Genomic DNA, 25,326 nt, shown 5'->3' on the forward strand with positions numbered 1-25,326 from the left:
GTCCTTCAAACGTTACTATGGACATGCCAGTATCTTTATTAAATCTCCCGATCAATGGCAATGTTGCTTTTAATTTTAAATTGGTCGTTGCCTGTCTTTCTGTCTTGATTACCTTACTTACATACTTGATACAGAGTGAATAGTGGACAATATTATTAAAACGATTTAGGATAGACTTGCTTGATACACATTTAATGATCAGAGTGAATGGTGGATAATATTTCTTGCAATCTGCAAATGATGTAGGAAACTATCTGTGGACTTTGACTGTTTGAAACAAAATGTCGCATCATCCTCTGGACACACACAAGCTGTAAGAGCTGCACCCGCCCTCTGAAGTGTTTGTGTCACGTAACATAACATTAAGCAATCCCTTCCCTCCACTGATCAGGTCTAATACAACAGCTGCGACTGACCGTGCTGCAGATTCTGTGTTCTGGTTACCTTGGCAACGCATCACAACGAAATAGTCCACTCAGCTGCTTCTTGTGAGAAACTTCAAAACTTCAAAAACAACATTAACACATTAATAATTTATTTAATATTATTTCTTTTGTAAGTGACCAAGGTATAAGCGGGACAATGTCCTTCGACGTGTCCATTATCATAAATTAATGGACGACGCAGAGGCGTGGACCGTCCGACGCGAAGCTTAATTATATGTTTTAGTTTAGTATCAATCCTTCAATGACTCAATTGATTTAAATATTACATTTGTAAAATGTAGCATATATTTATTAGTGGTAATTATTTAACTGTATTTTGAATAGTCCTTTTAACATTTAAAACTATTAGTTTTAATTTATAATTTAGTCATTAATGCGACAGCTTGTCAGGTTTTCATTTCAGGTTCTTCAGCCTCTGCGTCTCTTGACGGATGCAACAACAGTAGCTCTAATGTAGTTGTTAGTATCGGATTTTTGAGGGAGTACCGGAACATCTGCTTCATAGATAGACAAATGTATACTAGTAAGAATGTATTTTCATTGTTTTAGTTGATCACTGACAGATTTCTGTCTTTATCTAGGTTTTAAATGTGGACATGCAATTAGTGTGCACCAATTACTGAAACACTACAGGTTAAAGAAAAATTTGAAAAGAACTGAATTCTTCTAGATGTTTGTCCCAAAAGTTTAACTAATTCAGATTTTGTTATTTTACTGGTTTTGTTTGTTTTTACATTTCATTATGTTTCAGGTCATTGCAGAGTTAACCCCCCGTCACCACAGTCCCTTTGTTGACAGCTTTCGTGTCCAAGCTGGATCAATACTCCCACCGCCTTGTTAGTGTTAGTTGTTAGTGAGAAGGAAGAACAGCTAGATGCAATATAAACTTCATCATGGCAGCTATGGACAGGGTATGTATTCCCGTTGACCTTGTTTGAACGCTGAAATATTGTTTCTGCATCCTCTTTGTCAATATTCCGATTTTTACTTCAAAATACACACACGAATTTTCAAATTTATTGTTAGAACTTTAAGCACATGCATCTTGAGTTTTTGTTTAGTTGATTATTAACTGTCCTTTTTGCATAGAAATTGTTAGAAAGAACCCAAAAAATATCTCAATAATCTCTCATTTTTGGTCTCAGAATTACAGTGTTGATAACTGATGGAAATGCATCTCAAAAGCTCTGTGTGTCTACTTGAAGGAAAAGCCAGATGAGATAATTAAGGAGTGTTTGGTAAGCTGGTAGGTGATATTTTTTTCTTTTTTTAATTTTGCAGTGAAAGAGGAGGTGGCGTAAATTGTGTGCTTATGTATCATTGTGTAATTAAATGGTTTCTCTCGTTTTTGAGGAGGTTGATTTTGGGATGGAGAGATGACTTTGTTGACTTGACTTTGACTTGACCTTAAGTCCTTCACTGTCTCCTATGCTGAAACGGGAGATATTTTAAAGTGGTTCAACTAAATATTTCATTGTGGAGTATTATTCCATGTCACTGCTGCACCAGGTACGCAGACTGGGACTATGTAGCACGGTCCATGCTGTGACCCAGATGGTGTTTGGATGGACCAGGTTTATCATGGACGTTCTGTGGTTGAGATGCAGCGACAAAGTAATTAGGTGACATGGTGTAAAAGTCCACAATCTGGTATTGGCTCAAACCATTACTACGTTTTCTATGGTTTAAGTAATGTTAGATGGTAAAATTGTGTTCTTTTGACCAGGTGTCAGAATTCCTCCCAGAAGTATGAACTTCTACTTCTGTAGAGCGATGCTGAAAATCTGCTTTACTGATCATAATCAGCAGACTTTATGACACTTATGGTTATTAAGCATCGTCATTGAGGCCTAAATTAAACAAGTCTGTTTCACTATTTGTACTGGTGTGTATGTTTATATTACTCATGTTGCTGTCATAAGAGAAGCTAGGTTAATGTTAATGAGTTTTTCATGCGTCATAAAACCCACACAATGACCTCCTTATACCCCGAGGAAAAACTATAGATACTGAATAACAATTTGGCAAAAGAGAGCAGCAAGAAATTTATAACAAACAAAAATTCCAAAAATTCTTGAGCAACATGGGCCTCAGACTTTAGTCAAAATTCACTTTAACTCAGCTGGCAACAGTTTTTCTTTTTCTCTCTTAAACATCAGATCTGGCTAATGGGTGTTTTGTTTGCATGTGTTTGAAAAGTGTAGAGTCTAGCTCTTAAAATCTGTAGGTGTTTTAAAGGTCTGATCATTGTTTTCATTCCGACTTCAGCAGGTCAGAGTTAGAAGAACAGAGGTAGACTATTATTGCTGCTAACTGCGAACCAGGCCACTCTTCACTCCAGCAGAAACACAAAACAAAAACACTCCACACACTTACTGAAGCAGAGTTTTAGCCCTTTCATACCAGGAAATACGGAGGCACTTAATGGCATAAACATGGCCACACCAGTACAAATGTGAGTCATTTCTATTGACACAAACAAACAGACGACACTGAAGGCAGAGTTGGCTGCTGAGGCGCTTGAGCTCTAAACGCATGCCTAAGCCACAAGCAATATCACCACACACTTTACATACTGCACACATTTTACATACAAAAATTGCACACTAATTTTTTTTCATAAAGCAAAAAACAAAAACAGTGTTTAGTATTCAGTTTCACAGTCAGCTGCTGGAATATGAATATATTATGTCAGTTGTTGTTTTGTCTAAATTGACTTTAATCTATAAAGGCACAGAGAGTGGCACCATTTCTGCTGGCTGCCCATTCTGCTGCACTCTGCAGTGGCTGAAAAAATGCATCACATGTGGTCGAATAAGACAAGCATTCACTTTATGCTTGCTTTTAAATTGCATCAGACATGATTCCACTTCAGAAAACTATGGCTGGTAAAAATAACTGAATAAAAATACCTTTCTGTCTTTGTCTTTTTGAGCTAAAATAAACAAATTTATCGAGTCATATTTTCATCATTCAAGATATTCACCATAATGATGTGTACTTTATTACAATAATGGCAAATCATGTTTTGAATCTACATTGGAAATACTGCAGCCAAGTTGGGAATCTACGCAGCAGTTAGGTTAATATTGGTTGTTTTTCATCCATAATTTATGTACACACAGTCTTATGTGATGTGATAATTGTAAAGTAAAAAAAATATATGCATACACAGTAATAAACATATCTAAATAAAACACAACTAATATAATGTCAAATGAGTATATTAGTATTTTTATTTATAAATCATATTGCTAGTAGGGCTGGGCGATTAATTGATTAAATCGATAAATTGAATTTTGCATTTTGGGAGATTTATTTTTATGAAAATCTGGATTTTTTTTCCATAGTTAGATAGCAGCAGACTTGGGCCTCCCTCCACACCAGAATGGTGTTTGTCTGAAAGATTTTCAATGAAGTGACCCTTCACTCACGCCTGGGATTTAGCTGTGCGTATAACTGTAGTGAGAAATGCTGCTCTCTATGCGATGCAGAAGTCAACTTAACCCACAAACTCTTATTAAGAGACGACCTTCATCAGGGGAATTATTTCTGCAGTGGATCCTGTATGATAAGGATCCAGATGGAAAGAGATCACGGATGCAATGTGTCGCATATTTCTATGTAAGATATGAAGGTGTTTATATGGTGGAAAAGCTATGACATTATATGCTTTATTTTTGCTGGCATTCATCTATATAAACAAATGTTTTTAATAAGTTTATTTATGCTTTGTAAAAGAAAAGAAAAAAAAAATCTATTAAAATCGGAAATCGGATTTGGTTATAAAAAATTGGAGATTTTATTTTTAGGGCATATCGCCCAGCCCTAATTGCTAGGTAATATGATGACAGCAAACAAGTATATAGCATAAAATGCAGCATGAAAGATTCAGATTGAACAATATGAAACAAGAAACACATACTGAAATAGCTGTCCTACAACTCTTAACGATACACTCATCGGCTACTTTATCAGATACTACTACTGTGTTGGACCACCTTTTGCCTGTAGAACTGCCTCAATTTTCAGTGGCATATATTCAACAAGGTGTTGGAAACATTCCTCAGAGATTTTGCTCAATTACATGATAGTATCACACAGTTGCTGCAGATCAATGATGAGAATCTCCCATTCCACCAAATCCCAAAGCTGCTCTGTTGGACTAAGATCTGGTGGCTGTGGAGGCCGTTGGAGTCCAGTGAACTCATTGTCATGTTAAAGAAAGCAGCTGGAGGTCATGTAAGCTATGGTGCTGAAACAATGCTGAGTTGGTACTAAGGGGCCCATAACCTCCACATTATTACACCATCACCACTAGCCAAAAGCGTTGATACAAGGCAGGATAGATCCATGTGTTCATGTTCTTTCCACCAAATTCTGACCCCACCATCTGAATTTTGGAGCTGAAATGGAGACTCAACAGACCAAGCAACATCTTCCTTCCTTTATTGTACAGTTTTGGCGAGTGTGTGAATTGTAGCCTCAGTTTCCTTTTCTTTGCTGACAGGAGTGCCACCCGGTGTGGTCTTCTGCAGCTGTAGCCCATCTGCTTCAACGTTGGACGTGTTTAGAGATGCTTCCTGCATACCTTGGTTGGAACCAGTGTTATCCGAGTTACTATTGCCTCCCTATCATCTCCAACCAGTCTGGCATTGTCTTTCGACATCAACAAGGCATTTTCATCCAGACTACTGCTGCTCAGTGGATATTTTCTCTTTTTCAGACCATTCTCTGTAAACCCCAGAGATGAAAATCCCAGTAGATCAGCAAATTTTGAAATACTCAAATTAGCCCATCTGGCATCAACAATCATGCCACGTTCAAAGCCACTTAAATTCCTTTTGTTCTTCATTCTGATGATCAGTTTGAACTTCAGCAAGTCTGAATGTATTGAGTGACTGCCATGTGACTGGCTGTTTATGTGTGTGTGATAACATGCAACTGAACAGGTGGACCCAATACAGTGGCTGGTGACTGTAGTTTTCTGCTGCAGTTGCGACATTTCTAGAGCTGCAAAATATTGAACTACATTAACCACTCCTAACAATGACACCCAAAGCATGCAATAAGACATGGTTGCAGTTGTAAGGCTTCAAGCACCAGTTCAACGTAATTTGATCTAAAAAAAAAAAATTAATTTGTCCAAATGTGAGAAAGTAAGCAGCAGTCTTTGGCACTTAAAAGGCATTACACAATTATCTTTGTGCATATGTGCCTCAGTCTGCAGTGGTGAGGCTAAGTCCTATTGTAATCTATTGGTCTAATCTAACTTGTGGCTATCTATAGTGCTAAGGTCAAAGGTCATTTTAAATGACAACAGCTCTGGGTCTGGGAATGTGTGAAGGCTGCCTAGATGGTGATCTGGCTATTTTCAGTTGCTTGAGAAACACAAGCTGATGCACACATTACGCACATGTAATTATATCCAAGTCCCGCAAGGCAGATCACACTTTAAAGCTGCCCTTTAATCAGCACATAGAGCAATATATTAACTAGGAAAAAAACAAGGAACAGAAACACACGATTACAGCTGAGGATAATCCCATTCTATGAGAGCTGGTGGCCGATGCATACAACCCTATAGTTGACTCAAATGCACACGTACACAAACATACACTAGCAGTTTCAGCATAACCTGTAACTGGTGTTTATCCTAGAAGGTAGCAATACTAAAGGGTGTAACTACAGAACATTAAAGTAGCAGGTGGTCAGGTCTTTTTCTACAAGCATACGTCACATCCCATCTGAAGCTACGACATTTATAAAAGTTTGTTTCTGGTAACACGGACGCAGATGGTAACATTATGTATGTATGATAGGGGAACATATGGCAAAATCATTACGCTCTTGTACTTAGTTTGTCTTTAAGATTCTTTGATGCCAGAGGTTAGCTCTAGATATAATGCATCCATGTCTTTTGTAGCAACACACATTATGTATTTTCTTATAAGTCTTTTACTTTGCTAGAAAGTGTTCAGTCTTGAATATAGAATAGGAATTTCTAAATCAGCTCTCACTGAAATCTACACGTGTCTGCTGACGTAACTGGAGGTATTGAAGCAAACTGACAAGCATCTTAAGAACTCCTGCTACTTGGTGACTGTGTGAGAAATTTTAGAAAACCACGCATTATCCATCAGACGAAAGAATACAGAGATCTGATCATCTGGTCATTTATCGTCTAATCCAGTGAGAAAAAAGAAACATCAAATCAGTTACTCTTCCAGCAATTGCCAAATGATAAAATCTTATCCAATATCAGTTTTATAAGGTATATAAGGTATTAACTGACATTACTTAATGTCACAGTCATCAGAGGATCCATCAAATCTGACTCTAAGCTCTTTATTTGTGGCCAAAAAAATAATAAAAACATCGAAGACCATTTAACATCTTATACAAGTAGGTGGTTTTAGACGTGACTGCAGACAAACACAGCTGCTCCTGATATTTTATTTATAATGCTGCTCTGATTGGTTGAAGTTTGCTCATGGCAGTGATGGATTGATTATTCTTACAATTTTCTGCAACAAACACATCTGAAGCATAAAATAAGCTGTAGCACCCTCTTCTCTAGCAGACAAAATAAAAAATAAATAAATAAATAAAATAAAGAGGCTGACTGCAATCAGTAAGTACATAAGTACAAAATTATATAATTGCTTAAAATTATGGTAGCTGTTAAAATAAGAGTTAAATAGCATAGTACCTAGTAACCTCCATACATAAATCACATTTGCTCCATAAAAAAATTATCTTCAGGGATCTTAGGCATTTACTGAGGTGATGAAAAGAAAAAGAAAAAAAGAAGAAAAAAAAATACTTTCCACTTGCTTATTACTTTTTACTTACAGTGTGTCAGTGTCTCTTCAATTCTGCTGCTTGACTTCTCAGCATCTCAAAATGTTTGCTTTTCTGTGAAGATACAGATGCTCCTGTAGTTCTCTGAAACAACTACAGGAACATCTTTCAACAACAGCCATGTTTTCTTTTTTATGATCTTGTTCTTTTTGCGTGTAAGTGTTGGTGTGTGTGTGCACAGTACAGCATGGCAGGCAGAGAGAGAGGGAGTCACCGTCGGTCTTTGACCTGGAAATAATCTGGACTCTGAGGACTGCAGTCTTTTTGGAGCTGCCAATGGATTTTACACCTCTCAAAAGTGAAAACATGAACACATGACAGTGGCATACAGACACATCCCTCCCCTCCTCCCCCCAAACACACACACACACACACAAAATCCTCTGGTTCATACTGACTTTTTTTTTTTAATACAAATCTGGACATAAAAAGGTTCTTTTTCATGAAAGTGTAACTTCTTAGCACATGTATAAAAACGAGGTTTGGTCCACAGATGCTCACACTGATGAGTTTGCAGAATCTGATGCTGACAAATAAACAACCTGACTGATGCTCTGACAGCAGTGACTGCAGATGGACAGTGCATCCAATTTAAAAATACAAAACACTGACAAGCTGAACACCAACTGTTCCTTCAAGATTAGTTCATTTGTAAAGTCCATATTTTAAACACTGTATTTAGAAGAAGTAGAAGAATACAAGTTAAACAGGGTCTGGTGAACGACTTGACATCTATGACTAAATAACTGACTTTCTTTGGGGGTTACATGGGGTTACTGTAGGCACAAGCCTGCTGTCTCCATCCTCAGACGAAGTGCTGGAAACTGACTAGTTGACACATGTAATATATATTGTCACACCTTTGAATAAGAAGGCACAAATCCCTGTATGGCCTATGGGTGATGTGACATTTTTAGTAAAAATAAGTAGGGCAAGAAAAAAAAGGGTATGAATATAAAAAGCCTTTTTTTTCCTTCTTAGGTAATATAAACAAATAGCTTGTTTTGTCAAAAGAAAACAAAGTATCAACAGAAACTGACCTAATGCATTAATAAAACAACCTTCCAGCTCTCTATTTATTCCTCCTGCTGCCCCCATCTGCTCATTCTTCCACTGATTACAGCAGATTACTTTCATCTCACCCCATCACTTTCTCTTGTTTTTTTTTTTTTTTTTTACTATGAACACTTAAATCGACGTTCAATTTACTGGGAAATGGAGTGATGCAAACTGGCAGGACTTTTATCTGAACAGCTGCTATAAATAACTAACTGGACAGACAAAGAAGAGATAGTGAGACAATGAAGAAGAGGGATGGGAGTTAAAATAGATCAGTTAGGAGCTGTATGAACAAATGGTTAGCTGAAACCAATTCAGGATTGACTGTTGCTAAAACCGAAACAGGGGATCGGGCAACAGATATTAATAAAACAAGTAAAAACATACACATTCTCTGAAAGGCTGTGCCTCTTACTACAGAGAAGCAAAGCTGATGTGAGTTCTTGGCGTAAGGAGCTTCATGGAGTTGCACAATGTGATGAAACTAAGAAAATCCACAGAATTATGACTTAGAATTTAACCTTAAAGATAAGACTGTACTAGTTAAGATATAAATCATTCGGAGTATCTCAGGGTTAAAAGCTGTAAGGAGCAAAGAGGATGACTTTTAAGATGCTTAAGAGGTTCATAAAAGAAAAATGCCCAAACACAGAATAACAGCGAGTTAATGAAATGTTAAGATGGTTGCAGGAATGATGCTTGTTGTCAATTTAATAAGCAATGAACTGACATCAACCAAAAAACACATAAAAACCCCACAAACAAACGTTTTGTCAACTACTTTAATACATAATTAATTCAACATAGATGTTTATTAAATAAAATGCTACTCATAATAACATCGTCTAGCTTCTGTTTTCTCTGTGCTTGGAGCTGTTCTGACCAGTTCCCTCCAACCATACCAGACTGGACTTCTTTTGAGAATTTTATAGACTGTAAGGAGCTCCTGTAATTACAATTTAAAGGATTACCATAGTTTTTTCTCAACATCCTGAACTTTGTTCATCTCTTTTTTCCTCCCCCCTCCCCCTTCTTCCTTTTCATATGCTGATGATACGATTTTATACATTGCTATACTGGGGCTCTGCATTAATCCCTAGTCGTCAGTCCTGTGCAGGATTACAGCGTTCCGGCTTAAAATGAGGAGATGGAAAGCGGTAAGGAAGAAGCTATAGCTGGTACGATTAGTGCTGGTAAGACAGAAGCCATGTGTAGATGAGGGTGACAAATAGTTAAACTCGACAGGAGTCACTGGTGATTTATGCAGAGCCTTTAAATATGGTTTGGTTTTTATTTGTGTTTGTGTGCAGGTCTTCAGAAGGTCTAACCCCCCATCTTCGCATGTCTGACACAACAACCACACTAACACACAACAATCAGTATGCATAGACAAACACAACCCTGACCCCTTCAGCCATCTTATCTTCATCTGTGAGGACAGATAATCCACGAAGGTCCTTCAACAAATAAATGGCTGGCTCCCGTGAAACTTGTGTCTTTTGTGTTTTTATTTCACATGACCAGCTTATCAGTTGCTATGTCTGAAAGTCGAAGAGCAATCTATGCTAAAGTTAAATTGGAGAAAATCACAGCTTCATGACATTCAAATGTCCAAGATTTCTATTGTTCACGATAAAATTTATACAACTACATACTCTGCAATTTGAAGCAGTTTGATAAACATCAAGATCCTTGCAATCACATTAATTTACTACTAATCTGTTATTCAGTTGATCTTTTCCTTTTCTATTATTAAGAATATTAAATGAATTTATGCATGACTACATTGTGAGGGTGAGAGCTTCTGAGGAGCGAATGAAGCATTGTAGTATAAAATCACCAGGCCATTATATTTCATTAATGGCCCTACTCCTGTACTACTTTCTGATCACCGATCAGTCTGTCAGACATGAACACGACAACTCTAAACTGAAAAGCAGAGAGAAAAAAGAAAGCCACAATCACTGGGGATATAGTGGGACATCATCACTGCAAGAACAGTAATTTCACAGTAATTTGTGGAGTAAATACAGCCCAAATTGGGTGCTTTAAAAAAATCAAAAAAGAAAGCTAAGCAGATTTATAAAAACCATTTAAGTATGCATCTTGCGTTATTAGCCTCACATCTATTCCATTTCATGTTCTTTGGACAACTATAGTTAATGCAATCTCAGTGAAATGCACAACGCAACAGGGCTAATTTAACTGTGGTTAACCAATGGAGTTCATGAAAATAGGGAGGATATGGATTTCCGTGACATCTATAATTCTTGTAGAATTAATTTCCTGTAACTAGTGTAATTACTATAGACACAAGGTTTGTGTGTGAATTTGTGGTGCACCCTGCACTGGGAGCAGCCTCTATGGCCTAATGGCTCACGTAGTGAGGTCAGGGACCAACACGAGATCTCCAGCCAGGTAAGGATAATTTACCTTCAACCATGTTTAATCTATTTACATAGATAAAACAGGATCTTGCATAAAGACTTAAATCAACAGCAGCCAGCAGCTTTATGCAAAAATGTGTTTTCCTCCAGCTTCACATCATCAAACCTGCACACATCTGCACAGCTAAGACAAACCATCAGTAAATGCAGCTTAGCTGTGTTTTCTTTTCTTACCTGCCACTTGTGTTGCGGAGGATCACAAGAGCATCAGGGAAGCCGTCCAGGTTGTAGTCCCCGAGGTGCAGGACCAGGGGCTGGCTGAGGCTCCCTGGCACAAAGCCCCAGAGTGTTTCCCTCTGCCTGAATTCTGACAGTACTGGCAGCCACTGAAAAACACCACACAGACATATGTGCACCTGTTAATGTTTTAAAAAACTGTCTTTGCAGTCATTAAAACTACAACAGAACCACATTTTCCAAACAGATGCATGTAAGTCACAGCTGGAAGACCATACTCGCTACACTACTGTGACAGGAAACAAGTTACTTGGTAACTAATCCACATACACTTCCAAGATGAGGATGCTTCAATTCTTGAAGAAAAAAGCAGGATAAGTTAATGACATGCTCCACAGTTCACCAGTTTCTACTCATCACTGATGACTAGAACCAAAGTCACCTACAAACGTTGGGCTTAGTTTTGATCCTAATAAAGAAAGGTAAAAAGTTTAGAATTATATCTTGAACAGTCCTAATTCTACATTTATTTTTACAAAATCTGTCCAAAGACACCTGGCAAAGCCAAGTTTGTTTTTTTTTTTTTGTTGTTTGTTTCCCATTTCTGTTAAAAGTGGCTCTTTTAAGACATAGACATTTTACTATAATGACAGGCAGGTTACATAAGTTTTTCTACATACTCTCTCCTCCCATGATCTGTAATTCTCTGCCTTCAGCAGTCAAGAGAAAGCTTGTGGAAGACATAAAAGCAAGAAAACAAAGTTGTATCCAACATGAAAATGTTTTTATGTCAGGCCAAATCGTGTACCGTTACACGTAGAACACATTAACGTCGCCTTTGACTAATGCAAAAAAAAAAAAAAAACCAATGATGGCTCCTTTGACAATTTCTGCTCCTCCATTCTTGTGTTTCCTCTCTCAACTCCTCCTTTCTGGGAGAAACTAACGTGCAAAGAAGTAAAGGGAGCGGGAAGCAAGGAGACATGTTTGCATAATGAAATGCACCCAACGACAAACACACTCTAAAAGTGAAAACATCAGCTTTGCAGCTGGGGCTGGTTAAAATAAACTTTTAAAACTAAATGTTGTAAAGAAGAACAAAGTTTGATAGCAGGTAAATCCTAAATTGCCCACCAAACAGCAATTCGAATTCATCTCCACCATCCTGAATACAAACAGACACCTGAAAGCTACCTTACAATTACTCAAGATGCATTCACTGGGAAACAGACAGCAAATCCCATTATTTGCTGGGACTGACTTGTAAATGCTCCATGCAGAAACAACACTCAGAGACAGAAATCACAAAAATATAACTGAACTTATTAAAACTAACAAAACACACTGACAACAGTCTACAATTTATTCTTGGACCAAATGACATTTTTATTGTTCTTACTAGTTAAATGTAGAATTTACATTTTGTAATATCCAGAATATAGAAAAAGAAAGCCACTCTGGTCTCTGCTCAGTGCAGCTGCGTATTCTGCATGCACAGAAACCAGCTTGATTGACAGGTGGCAGCAAATAACATTTTCATGTTCTGGTTTCATGTAATGTGGTTTAATATACCATGTAATGAAATTAATGAAACCAATAAAAGCATCATTCAATCATTTTACTGTCCAGAACTACCTTTCATACTTTTGGACGATAAAAAACCCAAAACAATTTAGGTAATTTATCTATTAAAGCTGGATGTACCATTGTTAGTGGAATCAATGAGCAAATGTAATTAAGCATTTTATTAAACAAAATTTAACAAACCTCATGATCACATAACTGTGTACATATGTAAAGAAAGGAAATGACAATTTATTTTCACTGTATGAATCTCATTATTTTTTATGCTATTTGAATGATTACTTCCGATTTACTTTTCACTAAGTTTTGGGCTCATGTTTAGGATGATTTAATGTAGGCAGAAGTTAGTTAGGATGGAGCGGATGACGAATAGTCGTACTAAATCTTTCTCAGCGTGGGTGTGACGGCGTTTGGAGCCGTAATGCAGTACCGTTCAGCCAGGCTCTCATTAAGTGAACATTGAACGATGATGTGATGTGGTTTAAGGAGCTGCCAGATGGACATAAAGTTTGGCAATGATTACAGCTGTCCATAATAGATGGAAGTGCTTGAGATGACCACACTGCAAAAGCTGGCAGAGGAGTGAGGAGTGTGTGGGAGAGCTGCAAGGCTGCTGCCAGTTTATTTGCTGGCAGCAGACACAGTGCTAGTCACAGATGAACATAACAGCACACTTTCCTGAAACATTGTACACATCTGGATACATTTACAGAGTTGGAATAATTTATAAAAAGGAGCCAAGAAATCTGCTTCTGTCGGTCATTAACAGGCTTGATTCAAAGTGATCACTTATATCAGGAGTGTGACACAAATGAACAGATAGTGAAAAAGAAAGTGTGACACTGACAGATGTACATACATTTTTGATGAATAATGTGATGCTGTAGTAGGTCTCGAGCTAAGCTGACAGCGCATTAGATAGTGACATCCCCCTCAAGAATGGGCACTTCATTATAGTCAAAATGTCATTTATTTCTGTTCAAAGTCCAATATCTACAGCATATACAAACCTTAATGTAGAAATATACTTCTTAGTGAAGATATGCTGCTTTGAATTTGAGAAAGTTGTTGCTATACTAAAGTATTAGCTCCCCTGTCAGCAATTATTAGGACTGAGAAGGTGCCCACGTAACATCTTTGTCCCTCCAAGTCTAAAATGCAAATTAGCTCACATATGAGTTCTTTACTCAGGAGTACTTTGGTCTGCTTGCATTTCTGCTATGACATTCTCTCTGAGGGCAGAGTGAGGTCTTTGCTGGCAGCTAGCCTTCTCAGCAGACCACTGCGCTGGTGTCGGTCCAGAGCCAATCAGGCTGTCTGTAGCTTCTATTCTAACACTGATTAGAGGAGGAGAGAGGAAGAGCCCACAGAATAGCATCTAGTCAATACTGCAGAAAATGAACACACACACCTCTACATACCAGCAGAGAATCTATGATGCATCAAGTAAGAAAAGATTCTGTAGGTAACAACAGTAATCGTTGACTGATTAAACTGGAGATGACTGTTTTTTTAAAAAAAATAATATCTGTGACCTATGCAGGAAAGAAGCAGAAGTTCATGGAAAAATTTATAAAATACAAAGAAAATACATGCATGCAGTTAAAGATGCTTTAACAGGAGAACTGGTTAAATCTGTTAACAAAATTTTGGTGGTGAACATATGGCAGAACAAAAGTAAGCCATGAAAGGTCTAATCGTAGTAGATTAGCAAAATTAGACTAAAAAGCGCAACAGCATAAGTGGAAGTAATTTGATCAGGTTTTTCCCCCCACTAGAACAGAAGGTAAAAGACATTTAAAGTTTTTCTACTGCCAAAGGTAGAAAGTGTTTCCCCCGAGCTGCGGTTTTATAGCCCAGCAGACGTGTGTGGAGAATTTAAGGTAAATCATATCAGGCCTGGCAGATATATTAAAGGCTTCTAATGTGATCAAATAACTTTTCTTTGAGAAGCTGCTATAAATCGGCAAGCTGCAAGAAGAGCTTCTTGAATCAATCATGAACCTCATCGTAACTGCTGAGGTTTTGGCATTTAATCACTAAATACAGCAGAGTATTTAAATAATGTCAAGTGTGTGTCTTTATAGATTAATCAGTTGCTCAACGTCTTCCCACTCAAACAGAGAGCTCCTCGGTCTAAATAATTCAATACAGGCGTTCGCCGGTTCAAATGTCAACATATTAACTTCAAATTGAGTGTTCACATGTGTGAAAGCATGAGGGTGCACCTGAACGTGTAAATGTGTCTGTGCAGAGACCTAAATGACCTAGCTGATGGAGATGGAGATGGGATTTGTGCTTGCGAAGTAATCCGATACCTTTAACGGTAGTGAGAGGAAGGATCCTGCATACAAATGGATTTTTATGTAGCAGTGGGAAAACAATGCATAGACATCTTATTATAGGGCCCTGTGTGTGAACATGGGCAGATCTGCACGCATGTTCACATACATAAACTAAAGGTTTAGTCTGCACAGACATTTAAAAAAAAAAAAAAAACAAAAAAAAAAAAAACACAGACTGAAGAAATGAAATTGCTTCCCGGCTTTGCTGAGGAGTAAAGTGAAAAAAGCGACAGCATGCTCACAGACTCCCATTGATTCAACTTGGCGGAGGGATCTCCCGCTTCATTAGGCCAAGAAATTAAAATGTGGGTGGCCTGCGGTGTAGGTGGGAGGAGTGGAGAAGTTTATAGAGTGATAGGAGGAGGTGCTGTAACATCGACAGACAATAAGATTGTCCAACGGAAAATGAACATATAAATATAATAAAACCTATGAGGCCCAGCAATATAATGATCATAAAGTCTTTCATACTCCTACAGAAACTTAAAGACTGAAGGCGGTTAAACAGAGTGATCCATGAAAAAGCACTGCAGAGGCTGATAAGAGTTTTGCTAATTGTGAGTCATCACAGTGTTGACTGTGTTAACATATAAAATTATCAACCACTCCTGACAGGTGAAGCAAGCAACAGGCATTACATTACAATAAAATGTTCTGTAAGGAAGGTTTGAGTACATAAATGTTTCTTAGACATACTTAGAATAACATTGCAGCTACACACTTCCACTAAAACAGCCTCTCACATTTTTGTGTAATGCTTAAGATGAGACAGATGATGACTGAATGCAGTAAAGTCTCAATAGTGTCAATTGTGTACCAAAACAATGGTGGTCTTTTATGGCTGTTCTTCCTCTTTATTCTTTAAATCCTGGTCTTATTCTCAGAAAAATACCTCAAAAGACATACCTAGAGGAACTGCTCTACTAAATAAGGTTCATATGGATGTTCTTAGTGTTTGTGGACTTCTAGAGACCTGAGAGAATTTAATCCCAGTGTTGAAGTAGTTCTTGTATAATTGTAAATAGCAACGAAACATAGGAGACATCTAAAATTTATCTTTTTTTTCCCTATTTGACAGAATATAAAACGAATAACTCTATACACACAAATACTAATAATCACCTTCAGCAACGAAATGATTTCTAAAAATGAATTAATGTAATAAATTTCCTTTCCTTCTTGCTTTGTGAATATTAGGGTCTGAACTTTGAGCAATAACTGTAAATATATACATCATTGATCTGTTTTATCATTGCTTTTTAGCAGATGATTACGTCTAATTTTTCCAGCCCTTATAAAGAGTGCTCAGGCTTTAAGGGTTAAACATGCTCTGAAGCAAATGTTTAGATATTTTCACAAACTTTAGGTGCTTGGTAATGAACTCTGAGTTCATATTAAAGCCTCACTTTTCGATACCTCATGTGAGTACACAACAAATATAAAACGCATAAACTTAGCCAAAAAAAATTGTGTACACACAAAAAAAGAGAACAGAGGGTTCAACTAAAAACACCCGATGCCTCCGTCAGTCAGCTGAAGTAGTGGCACTCTAACAAGCAAATATATAAGAGGCAGTGTCACAGCTGCCGACATCTGCCTTTTTTATTTACTTGCATACATGCATGTACGCTTGGACGCTGATATACAAACAATATTTTATCATCAGGCTGACATGAGAACAGTTAATCTCTGGTCAAAAAGTGGAGTCTGAGTCAGAGCCAGAGATGGAGTGAAACCATGTGTTTTTCTGTCAGCTGCGCAGGGTGAGGACCCTGTTACCTGCTGTCAGTGTCACCTCTTTGACCACTGACACACCAGCTGACTGGGAGGACTGGAAGGAGGCCGTCTGGCTCACAGTGGCCATCCTTACACCGTCTGGGCAGCAACAGTAGGCAGCTGGCTTGGTGTTTGAGGGGGTGGTTTGTGTCTTTCGCATGTGATCAAATGGGCATGTTAACAAGAAAATTAATACACACAAATATGTTTCTGTTATATTTCTAACACTTTTAGAATAGACTCACTTTCCCCAAAGGGATGTAAGTGTGAAGGGCACGAGAAGATAATTAATCAAATGAATACAATATACAGCTGGTGGTGTTACAGTGCAAATGAAAACAGTACATACAGTGTCTGGCTTTATCATGAAAAAAAAACACAAATGTTTGTCACCCTTGCTCACCATATGCCTGATGGTGTTCATCCTTCACATGCTGCCAAGACACTTCTGACATGCTGAGGCTGGACTCTACAAAACCTCTGAAGGTGCCCTTTATAATCTGGCACCAAGACGATCAGGACTCTAAAATCCAGGAAGCCATAAGATACAAACCTATAATGGTTTAATCAATGTGTTAAATTATTTTTTTATTAAATTATTATTAAAAATTATTAAAAATTTAGACAAAAGTTACTTTTATGTTAATGTCTTCACAGCTTCATTCAGACAAACATACATCAGTGATGCAGAGCACCAAGTGTAATAACTGTCATTTACACGAGATTATCAGCATCCATAAACAGTCACTATGTTCTTACAAAAATATACATTGCCAGAAGAATTTACATGAGCATGAAAAAGGCTTTGTGGCTGTGTAATGGCTGGATGAATGAGCAGCTGAAAATATATCTTTGTTACATTTGTTATTCAACAGTCTGTGTGGTAGGTAACTCTTAGCTTCTTACTGGTGGCTGTCGTTTAGTTTCACACCAGTTATGAACCAAGTTATCACCTTGAGATGTTATCTTTCAATTCAACTGAGGATGCTGTCTTCACATACATCGCTGTGCTGTTGGGTTTGCTCGAACATTCAGAAGAGTTTTATTCTGTTTATTCAGTCTGAGGGGAAAAAAACCCACATTGTTATGGAAAAAAACCTTAGGACACGAGTCTAGACTTGATGGAAAATCTTTAGATGTTGGGTTCATGGATGTCTGCAGGGAACTTCTGAAGGTTGAGTTTTTAACCTTTTTACACAGCTGACATCTAGCTTATGAGCACAAAGGGAAAGTATTTAATTCTTTTAGTCCAGAATCAGATGGTTCAGCAGTGATTGAGGCTATTTATCAACTCTGGCTCCAACTGGCATAATAAGGAACACAACATCAGACAGATGTGAAAGCTTACATTACATTGCTGAAACATCCACCATAACATTTCACATGATCGCTAAAGCTTACGCTAACAACAGACAGACAAAAAGAGTTGAGACAAATCAGTTTCACATTTTTGGAAGACAGCTCTGTCCTGCTGTCGGGGACTCCCACAGTTCAGAATGTCCAAAATAAATAAACTAGCTTAATTCTCTGAATGTTGAGCTTATCAGAAAGAGTGGCTCAACACGGATAAAGTGTAATGGTAACATGTTGTTGTAGCTAACAGGCCTGTTTTCATGGAAGGTAGTGAAAATTACTGGCCATAACTCAAATTCTGGTTGCTGTAAAACAAGCTGAGGTAAACAAGCTGCTACTGCAGGGGAAGCATTTAATTAGGTTGTCAAAAAGTGTGGTACCAACTTTTATATATATATATATATATATATATATATATATATATATATATATATATATATATATATATATATATATATATATATATATATATATATATATATATATATATAAAAATTGGATTATACCATGTTAGTTGTAAAATCTGTAATGGTCCCATACTCTGCTACTTGTCATGACTAGTTCATCCACAGTCAATTTGAACTTATTTATCACCAACGCAAACCTTCCTCTGACCCCATTTCTCCCAGATCCAAAATGTTGACTATGATATATTTACATGCACTTTTAATATGAGGTAATCATCTTTATTGACCTAATGTCTTAGCAACAATAAATAAACAGCAAAAATGTTCCCTAAGCTCATCATTTCTTGGCAGTTTCCTTTGACACAGAGCCAGGAGATGTGGCCTGTGTCCAACCAGGTCAGTCCCTCACCGGTGGGAGGTAAAGAGATGGTGAAAACCTTGTTCTAGTGTTTGCGCTTCACTAAGAATCCAGACAGAAAGACTTAACTACTGCTGTGTTCATTTACAGCAGGGGTCACAAACTCCGGACCTTTTGGGTCAGCGTCCTTGAGGTTTTCAATGTTTCCCTGATGCAACAGACCTGGTTCAAATGAAACGGTTCTCCAACAGCTTGTCGTTAAGTTCTTATATTACTATTAATTTTTTTCGTGTGTGTTTTCTCAGGGAAACATCTAAGACCAGTAGGACACTGGCCCAAGACGTTCGGAGAGGCTGATCCATGATCCATGTTTCATCAGATAAAGAGTGAAGATACAGAAAGTAATCAACAGTATATTCATTTATTAGTGTAGATGAAAAGTCATTATAAACATCATGTACTGCATTTACTGCTAGTATGATGACCAGCAGTATTAAAATAAATGGTTTATCAAGAAGTGTGCACTGTTGTACAGTTCTTATTCTTTTTACGTCATCTCCTAACATGCAATAAAGAGGATTTTGCTCATAAAACGCTTCAGTATCTGGCATCAATGCTAGGAGGTTGGTTAATCTAAATCACTATGATTAGAATATTTATGATGGCATTTTTAATTAGGTCTTGAAATGTTTACATTTAACTAAGTAATATTGGTCAGTCTCAAGAAAAAAAGGGCCATGATATTAAAACATTCATATAATAAGCATGCTCCGAGCTAGCTGCCTGCTTGTTTGTGTGCAAGTTTCCTCTAAAGTTTTGTACAGCTGCATCCTCTATATCTACTGCCATTTACTTGACAAGACACAAAATTACACTATTGTCTGCAGCGCTATCCCACTGTTACAGAGCCTGAAACATTATTATAGGAAAGTCAAAAGTGCAATAAATATAGTCAGTGTTCCCCCTGTAAGGACAGAAAATGTGGCAGAGAGACTGGTGGAGAACCCCTGTGGTCCCCTGCAATACGGTGAACTAAAGACCTGGGAAGCTGCAGAGGCTGAGACTGTAGGAAGGAAGACATTAAATGCTTTTTGGAGGCAAACTCTGGACATACTAGTTTTTCTCAGCAGGATTTCCATGCGCGCCCAAAGGTATCTCATCGTGTGCTGGCCTATATGTGACAAAACTCAATTTTCTCACTGACTGGCTCTTCCTTTGTTTCCTCCATGCTGCTTGCTGTGATTGGATGGTCCCCTCAAAGCAGAAATGAATGGACAACAGACAATGCTTGTACCTTCCTCCTCTTTTTCTTTTTCATCTGGTCTTCATCTTCTCTTTCATTCCTTAATCATGCTGTTTGTTTCTTCCAATAACTCCTTTCACATTTCCTGCTTCTTGTTTTCTCCTGTTTTTTTTTTTTTCCAACATCATTTTCACTGTCAAAGGCCAGAAACCTTTGAAAGACTTTTTGATTGATAGCTGCATTTACATGGCAGGAAAGCCAATGTGATGAAAAGCAAGCTTCACACACAAACACTTTGTGTAAGATCAGACATAATTATAATCAAGCTGTTTACATGACCGATATTGATGAACTGATGAGATCGATATTATGATGCCGATAATGCTGGTTTTAGCTGAAAAAGGCAGTTGCTAAGATTGCATTTTATCACAAATCTTCAAAAGCCAAAAGTTATATGCAAAAGTTTGGGCATACCAGGACAAACGCCACATTCAGCTGGATTTGCAAGCAAAAACCACCTCCAGTAAGAAAACAAAAGAACTGTTAAATGTAATGTTCTGGGATTACATGGTTGATTTCCAATTTTATTTTTTGACTGACTTCATTAAGTCTGGAAATTAATTTACACAATGTATGAGGTATATATCTATCTGAGCAATCTCATGAGCTGGAGAAGGATTTATTTTTAATCTTATGCTTTAACAGTAGGAAATTGCTGGTGATAATGACACATTGCTGCAAAAGGGCTCATTTACAACTTCATCTAGTCATATAATTTATTTCCAAAATGCCTCTGGGTCTTCCCAGAGGTTTTGAGATCACATGTTTTCCTTATCAGCTCAGTACAATGCAAAAAAAAAACAAAAACAAACAAACAAACAAACAAAACAAAAAAACATGTTTATTAATATAAAATTTCTTTAGGTCTTCCTCTTGCCATTAACTGCCTTATCTTAATGAATACTGGATGATTTCACAGCCTCTCCTTACTTTGCAGGCTTCAGCTGGCTTTATTTTCACATCTTCACATCTTTCACGTCTGTTGCTTTCACGAGCTTGTGTTTGTTAAATGTTAGCAGAAGGCCTGACGAGTTGAAGAATCTACAAACCTGCTCCTGATGGTAAACCATGCAAGCTGGAGGTTGCTAATTAGTGTCTGAATGAGGAAATGCGGCAGAAATACATTGATGCCCACACTTTGGCATACATAGCAAATGCCTGAATTAAACTGAATTAAAAATTTGCTTATTCTAATGTGGTTTTTTTTGTCTGTAGTTTGCATTTCTTTCTTAAAAAGAAGAAAAAAGCTATTTACCAAGGGTGCCCAAACATTTGCATGCAACTGTGAAAGCTTAGGAAATTTGGTTCCTCCTCCCTCCACCCACTCTTCTTCCTTTGCTTGTCTCTCAATCACATGACAAAGCAAACATGTGTTGGCTTCATCCATCAGTGCTGATAAGTCCTCATCTCTGCCTTGCTTTTGCTTTCTTCAGCACTCGCCCTTTCAATCATTTGTTTTAGTTGACAGTGATATCCACAGAGTGTACATCTGTGTGTCTCCTCATGTGCATCTTTTGTCCAATCCAGTTTTATTCATAAAGCACATTAAAAACAACACTGTCGACCAAACTGCTGTACACAGCAAAGGTAAAACATAACATTAACTCGTATTAATTCCATAATAAACACTTTTTTCACTATGTGCACGTATGTGTGTGAAGGTGGACATGCAAATAAGCCTAACTTTGGTTAAGGGCAAAGAAATAAAAGAGGGGCCCCTCAAGAGACTCATGCAAGAAGCTTTAGGATGTGGGGGTGGAGATGGTGGGTGTTCCTATAAAAGTACAAGCAGATGTGTGTGAACATGTCTGTGCACACACATTAATTTCTGCTCGTGTACATTAATTAGATGGAATTGCATTGGTGTGCATGTCTGTCACATCTTGCATGTGTTCACAAAGTAAGTGACGTGGATGAGCCCTGATGTCTCAGCAGAGAAAGCCCCCTGTAGTGAGCCACATGGCTAATGCCTTCCTCTAACAGACAGCTAATGTACTATATGGGGGAACAATGCAGTGCTTTGCAGAGGAGTCATTGGTGAGGTGGGCTTCAGGCAGCTCTTCTCATCTGTTAAAACACATTCAATTGTCCGCACTTGCCTCAAGCAAAAACACAACAGCATTTTGTTTTTAATCAGCTGTAAAAACATCATGGACTAAAGCTCAGAGGAATAGCTGGGCTCAGTATGTGTGATGAAGTGATGAAAAAAAATCGTATTTCAGTTATTAGTGAATTCAGATTTAGTAAATAGCTGATTACTTTCTTCTTGAAGAGAACCTCCTGTACAGGGGGCACCATGAGATACATGTGGAATTAAAGATCCTTGCAGACGTTCGGAAGCATCAATCTTAACATGCGTCATACTAAAACGATTGGCAGAAACTAAGCTACAAGACTCTACCAAGCATTGCCATCCAAAGAAAACACAAGTCAAACTCCAATTAATTATATGGGAATGTAACAAAAACATGAGCACTGTCCAAATCAAGACATTCTACTAATTTCCTCACTTTAAGTAAATTACACAAAGAAAAAACAGAAAAACAGAAAAAAAACAAAACACAAAAACATAAAACATAAAACATGCCTTGCCTTTGCTTTTTTTGCAGTCAAAATATTTTCAACCTCAAACAACCTGCTAATGTGTTCTCCTCTGACTCTGCCTTTGTTCAAAATGATTCATGAATGTCCTGGTAGTTTCCATGGAGATGAAAGGGGTTTTATAAAATAAAGTATTAATTCTTCCAATGATACAGCATCTGGGGGTTCACTTCTTTCAATTCTCCTGACTAATGACTGATAGAGGTGTTGATTCCTGAGGTATTTACCAGCAAAGCACCTCTTAAGCATCTGTAAAACTGCTCAGCTTCACTTCAACTTCTACTTTTGTACAGTTCCTCATCAGACTTTACTGATTTCTAGATATTCTAGATATTCATTTTTCACTGAAAGTAATGTTTTTTTTTTTTTTTTGCGTTGTTTTTTTTTTAGAGTAGACAACCGTTGAAATTGTTAGTGTCCCAGGTGAATTTGCTCTGACACAGTAACACATATCTTAAACTGTGACACTCTAGCAATCTCACATATCTTGACTTTCTTTCAAGACTAATTATTACAAACTTGGACAGGAGGCAGAAAAATAGGCCTCATCTGCAAAAGGTTAAAAAGAAAAATCTGCCTTATTAACTAATTCTGGTCCACAAGGATCAGTTTGTTTCCAAACTACTCATAAAAATACTGGCTAGTATGATTATTTAGATCAAATATAATTTCTAAATTCCTCTAAATAATGAAAAGGTTGATCTTATACTTTATGCAAAATACAATCATATTCACTAAACAGCATGTCAATGACTTAAAACACTATTCAGTGTCGTATACAATGACCTCAAACCGGTGGTCATTCTGATCCCACACAGAGTGTACGGCCACCACCTGGGAGAATCAGTGTTGTTCAAAGGCTTGTCAATGCAAGAATTTCATTTCCTTGCACTTTTTTACACGTATAATTATCTTATCACATTTTTGTATCTTAAAAAGTCCCAATTAGCACAGTTAAAAACATGTTTACTGTACCAGCTCACCTTGCACACTGTATGTTCTTATCTACATTATGTAGTTGTACATTTTTTAACCGATGTTGAGTCAGATCCAAAACATCAATAGCAAACACTTTGATTAACTGCTTAGTTGTTTATAGTGTGAAATTAATCTTACTCGGTGAGTGAAATGAGAAAATAAGACATCCAGACATAAATATTATGCTTAACCGTGTTCACTGAATAAATACTGAAAGAGGAAAATAGAAATATATACTTCAGGGAAGAACTAAAAATCTAATTTGAGTACTATAGTCAATAGTTCCGCAGACAGTACGAGTCATTTACATAGAAATGACAACAGGTCTCTGTGATCCAATCTATGTCCCTCAGAGAGAGTTTAGAGGTGGTAGTACAAACAGCAGTGGAGCAGAGGAGTGTAAATCAAAGGGAAAAAATGTGTGCAAGTATGACAGATTTGAACAGAATAAAGAGAGAAAGCAGTGGTGTGAATAATTGTATGTGTACCTCTTTTGAGCCCGACTTGGTGAGGTAGATGGCACTCTGTTGACAGGTTTCATCTGTACACACAGGGAGGAGGTGGTCTTGGTAGCCATCACCATCTGCCAGAAAGAGGCGCAGGATGAGATCAAGGAGCAACAATGGTGGATTGAACCAAAGGAAAGTGTGAAGCTTTGTTTTCTAAAACTGTGCTATTTTAATATTTTCACTCCAGCTCGACACCTCGGATCTGCTCTGGAGTTGGCTTTGAGCGCAGCAGTTTCTGGCAACAAAGGAAATCATTGCCGTCTTTTTCTCTTCCTACATATGAGTTGGATCACAGGAACACCTGCCTGTTTTCCACAAGCAAACACAATTCAAAGCTGCACTTGTCTCTTTGATGGCTTTTAATTATGGCAGTTGATGCGAAGAACGATTTTCCCCATTCTTTCCTCACTGCAATTAATTATAGTTACTTCAACCAGTTAATGTAAGCACTGTGTGCATGCCGGGTTAGTCTGGACACCAACACTGTGTCCAATCAAAACAATAGCTCAAAGTGCCAAGTTATACATAAGAAAACACATGAACCATACACACATAACAAAACCATCTTTTAGTGATGTTCATAGAAGCAGAAATTTATTTTAATGACATTTAAATCAATAACAGGCACTACTTTAATCTACTGATCATTTTTCTCATTTTATTGAATTATAAACCAGAAAAGCTCTGTTTTAAATAAATAATTGTCAATTTAAAATTAAGAGATTACAGACAAAATTAGATAATCCTTTAAATCTGGGATAAGCAAAAGGCGTATTCTTAAAGTGGGTATGAAAAAAAAAAAGAAGTATGACTTATCTTCGAATCGTCTCACTACACTAGAATAACTACACTTTGCGACAACTGTGACAAACATAAAATAAATAACCTCCCCTTATTTTGCTTTGGACCAGTTAAATATATGATGGTGACATGTTACGTAACTCACCCCATCTGCTCAGGACCCCCTACCGCACTGCTCCAGCCACAGTTTAAGCATGTAGCTAGCAACACAATAGACATGTTCTTAAATCCATCCACTTCAACAAGTAGCAGTAGATGTCCTCACAGGTGAGGCAGGAGAGCAACAGTTGGAATTATCCAGTGACAGGACATTAAAAG

The 25,326-nt window shown here is 37.5% G+C and overlaps 1 protein-coding gene across 1 annotated transcript in view; it reads right to left on the minus strand.

The window, feature by feature from the left end:
* Positions 1-25,326, minus strand: part of itfg1 (integrin alpha FG-GAP repeat containing 1) — a 174,624-nt gene that overhangs the window by 104,397 nt on the left and 44,901 nt on the right. The window contains exons 9-10 of the mRNA XM_041997200.1: positions 24,187-24,281; positions 10,991-11,142 (exon numbers count right to left, since the gene is read on the minus strand). Coding sequence (XP_041853134.1) covers positions 10,991-11,142; positions 24,187-24,281 — 247 coding nt within the window. The remainder of the gene's footprint in view (positions 1-10,990; positions 11,143-24,186; positions 24,282-25,326) is intronic.

The sequence above is a fragment of the Melanotaenia boesemani genome, chromosome 1 (assembly GCF_017639745.1).
Source record: "Melanotaenia boesemani isolate fMelBoe1 chromosome 1, fMelBoe1.pri, whole genome shotgun sequence".
Taxonomy (NCBI): Eukaryota; Metazoa; Chordata; class Actinopteri; order Atheriniformes; family Melanotaeniidae; genus Melanotaenia; species Melanotaenia boesemani.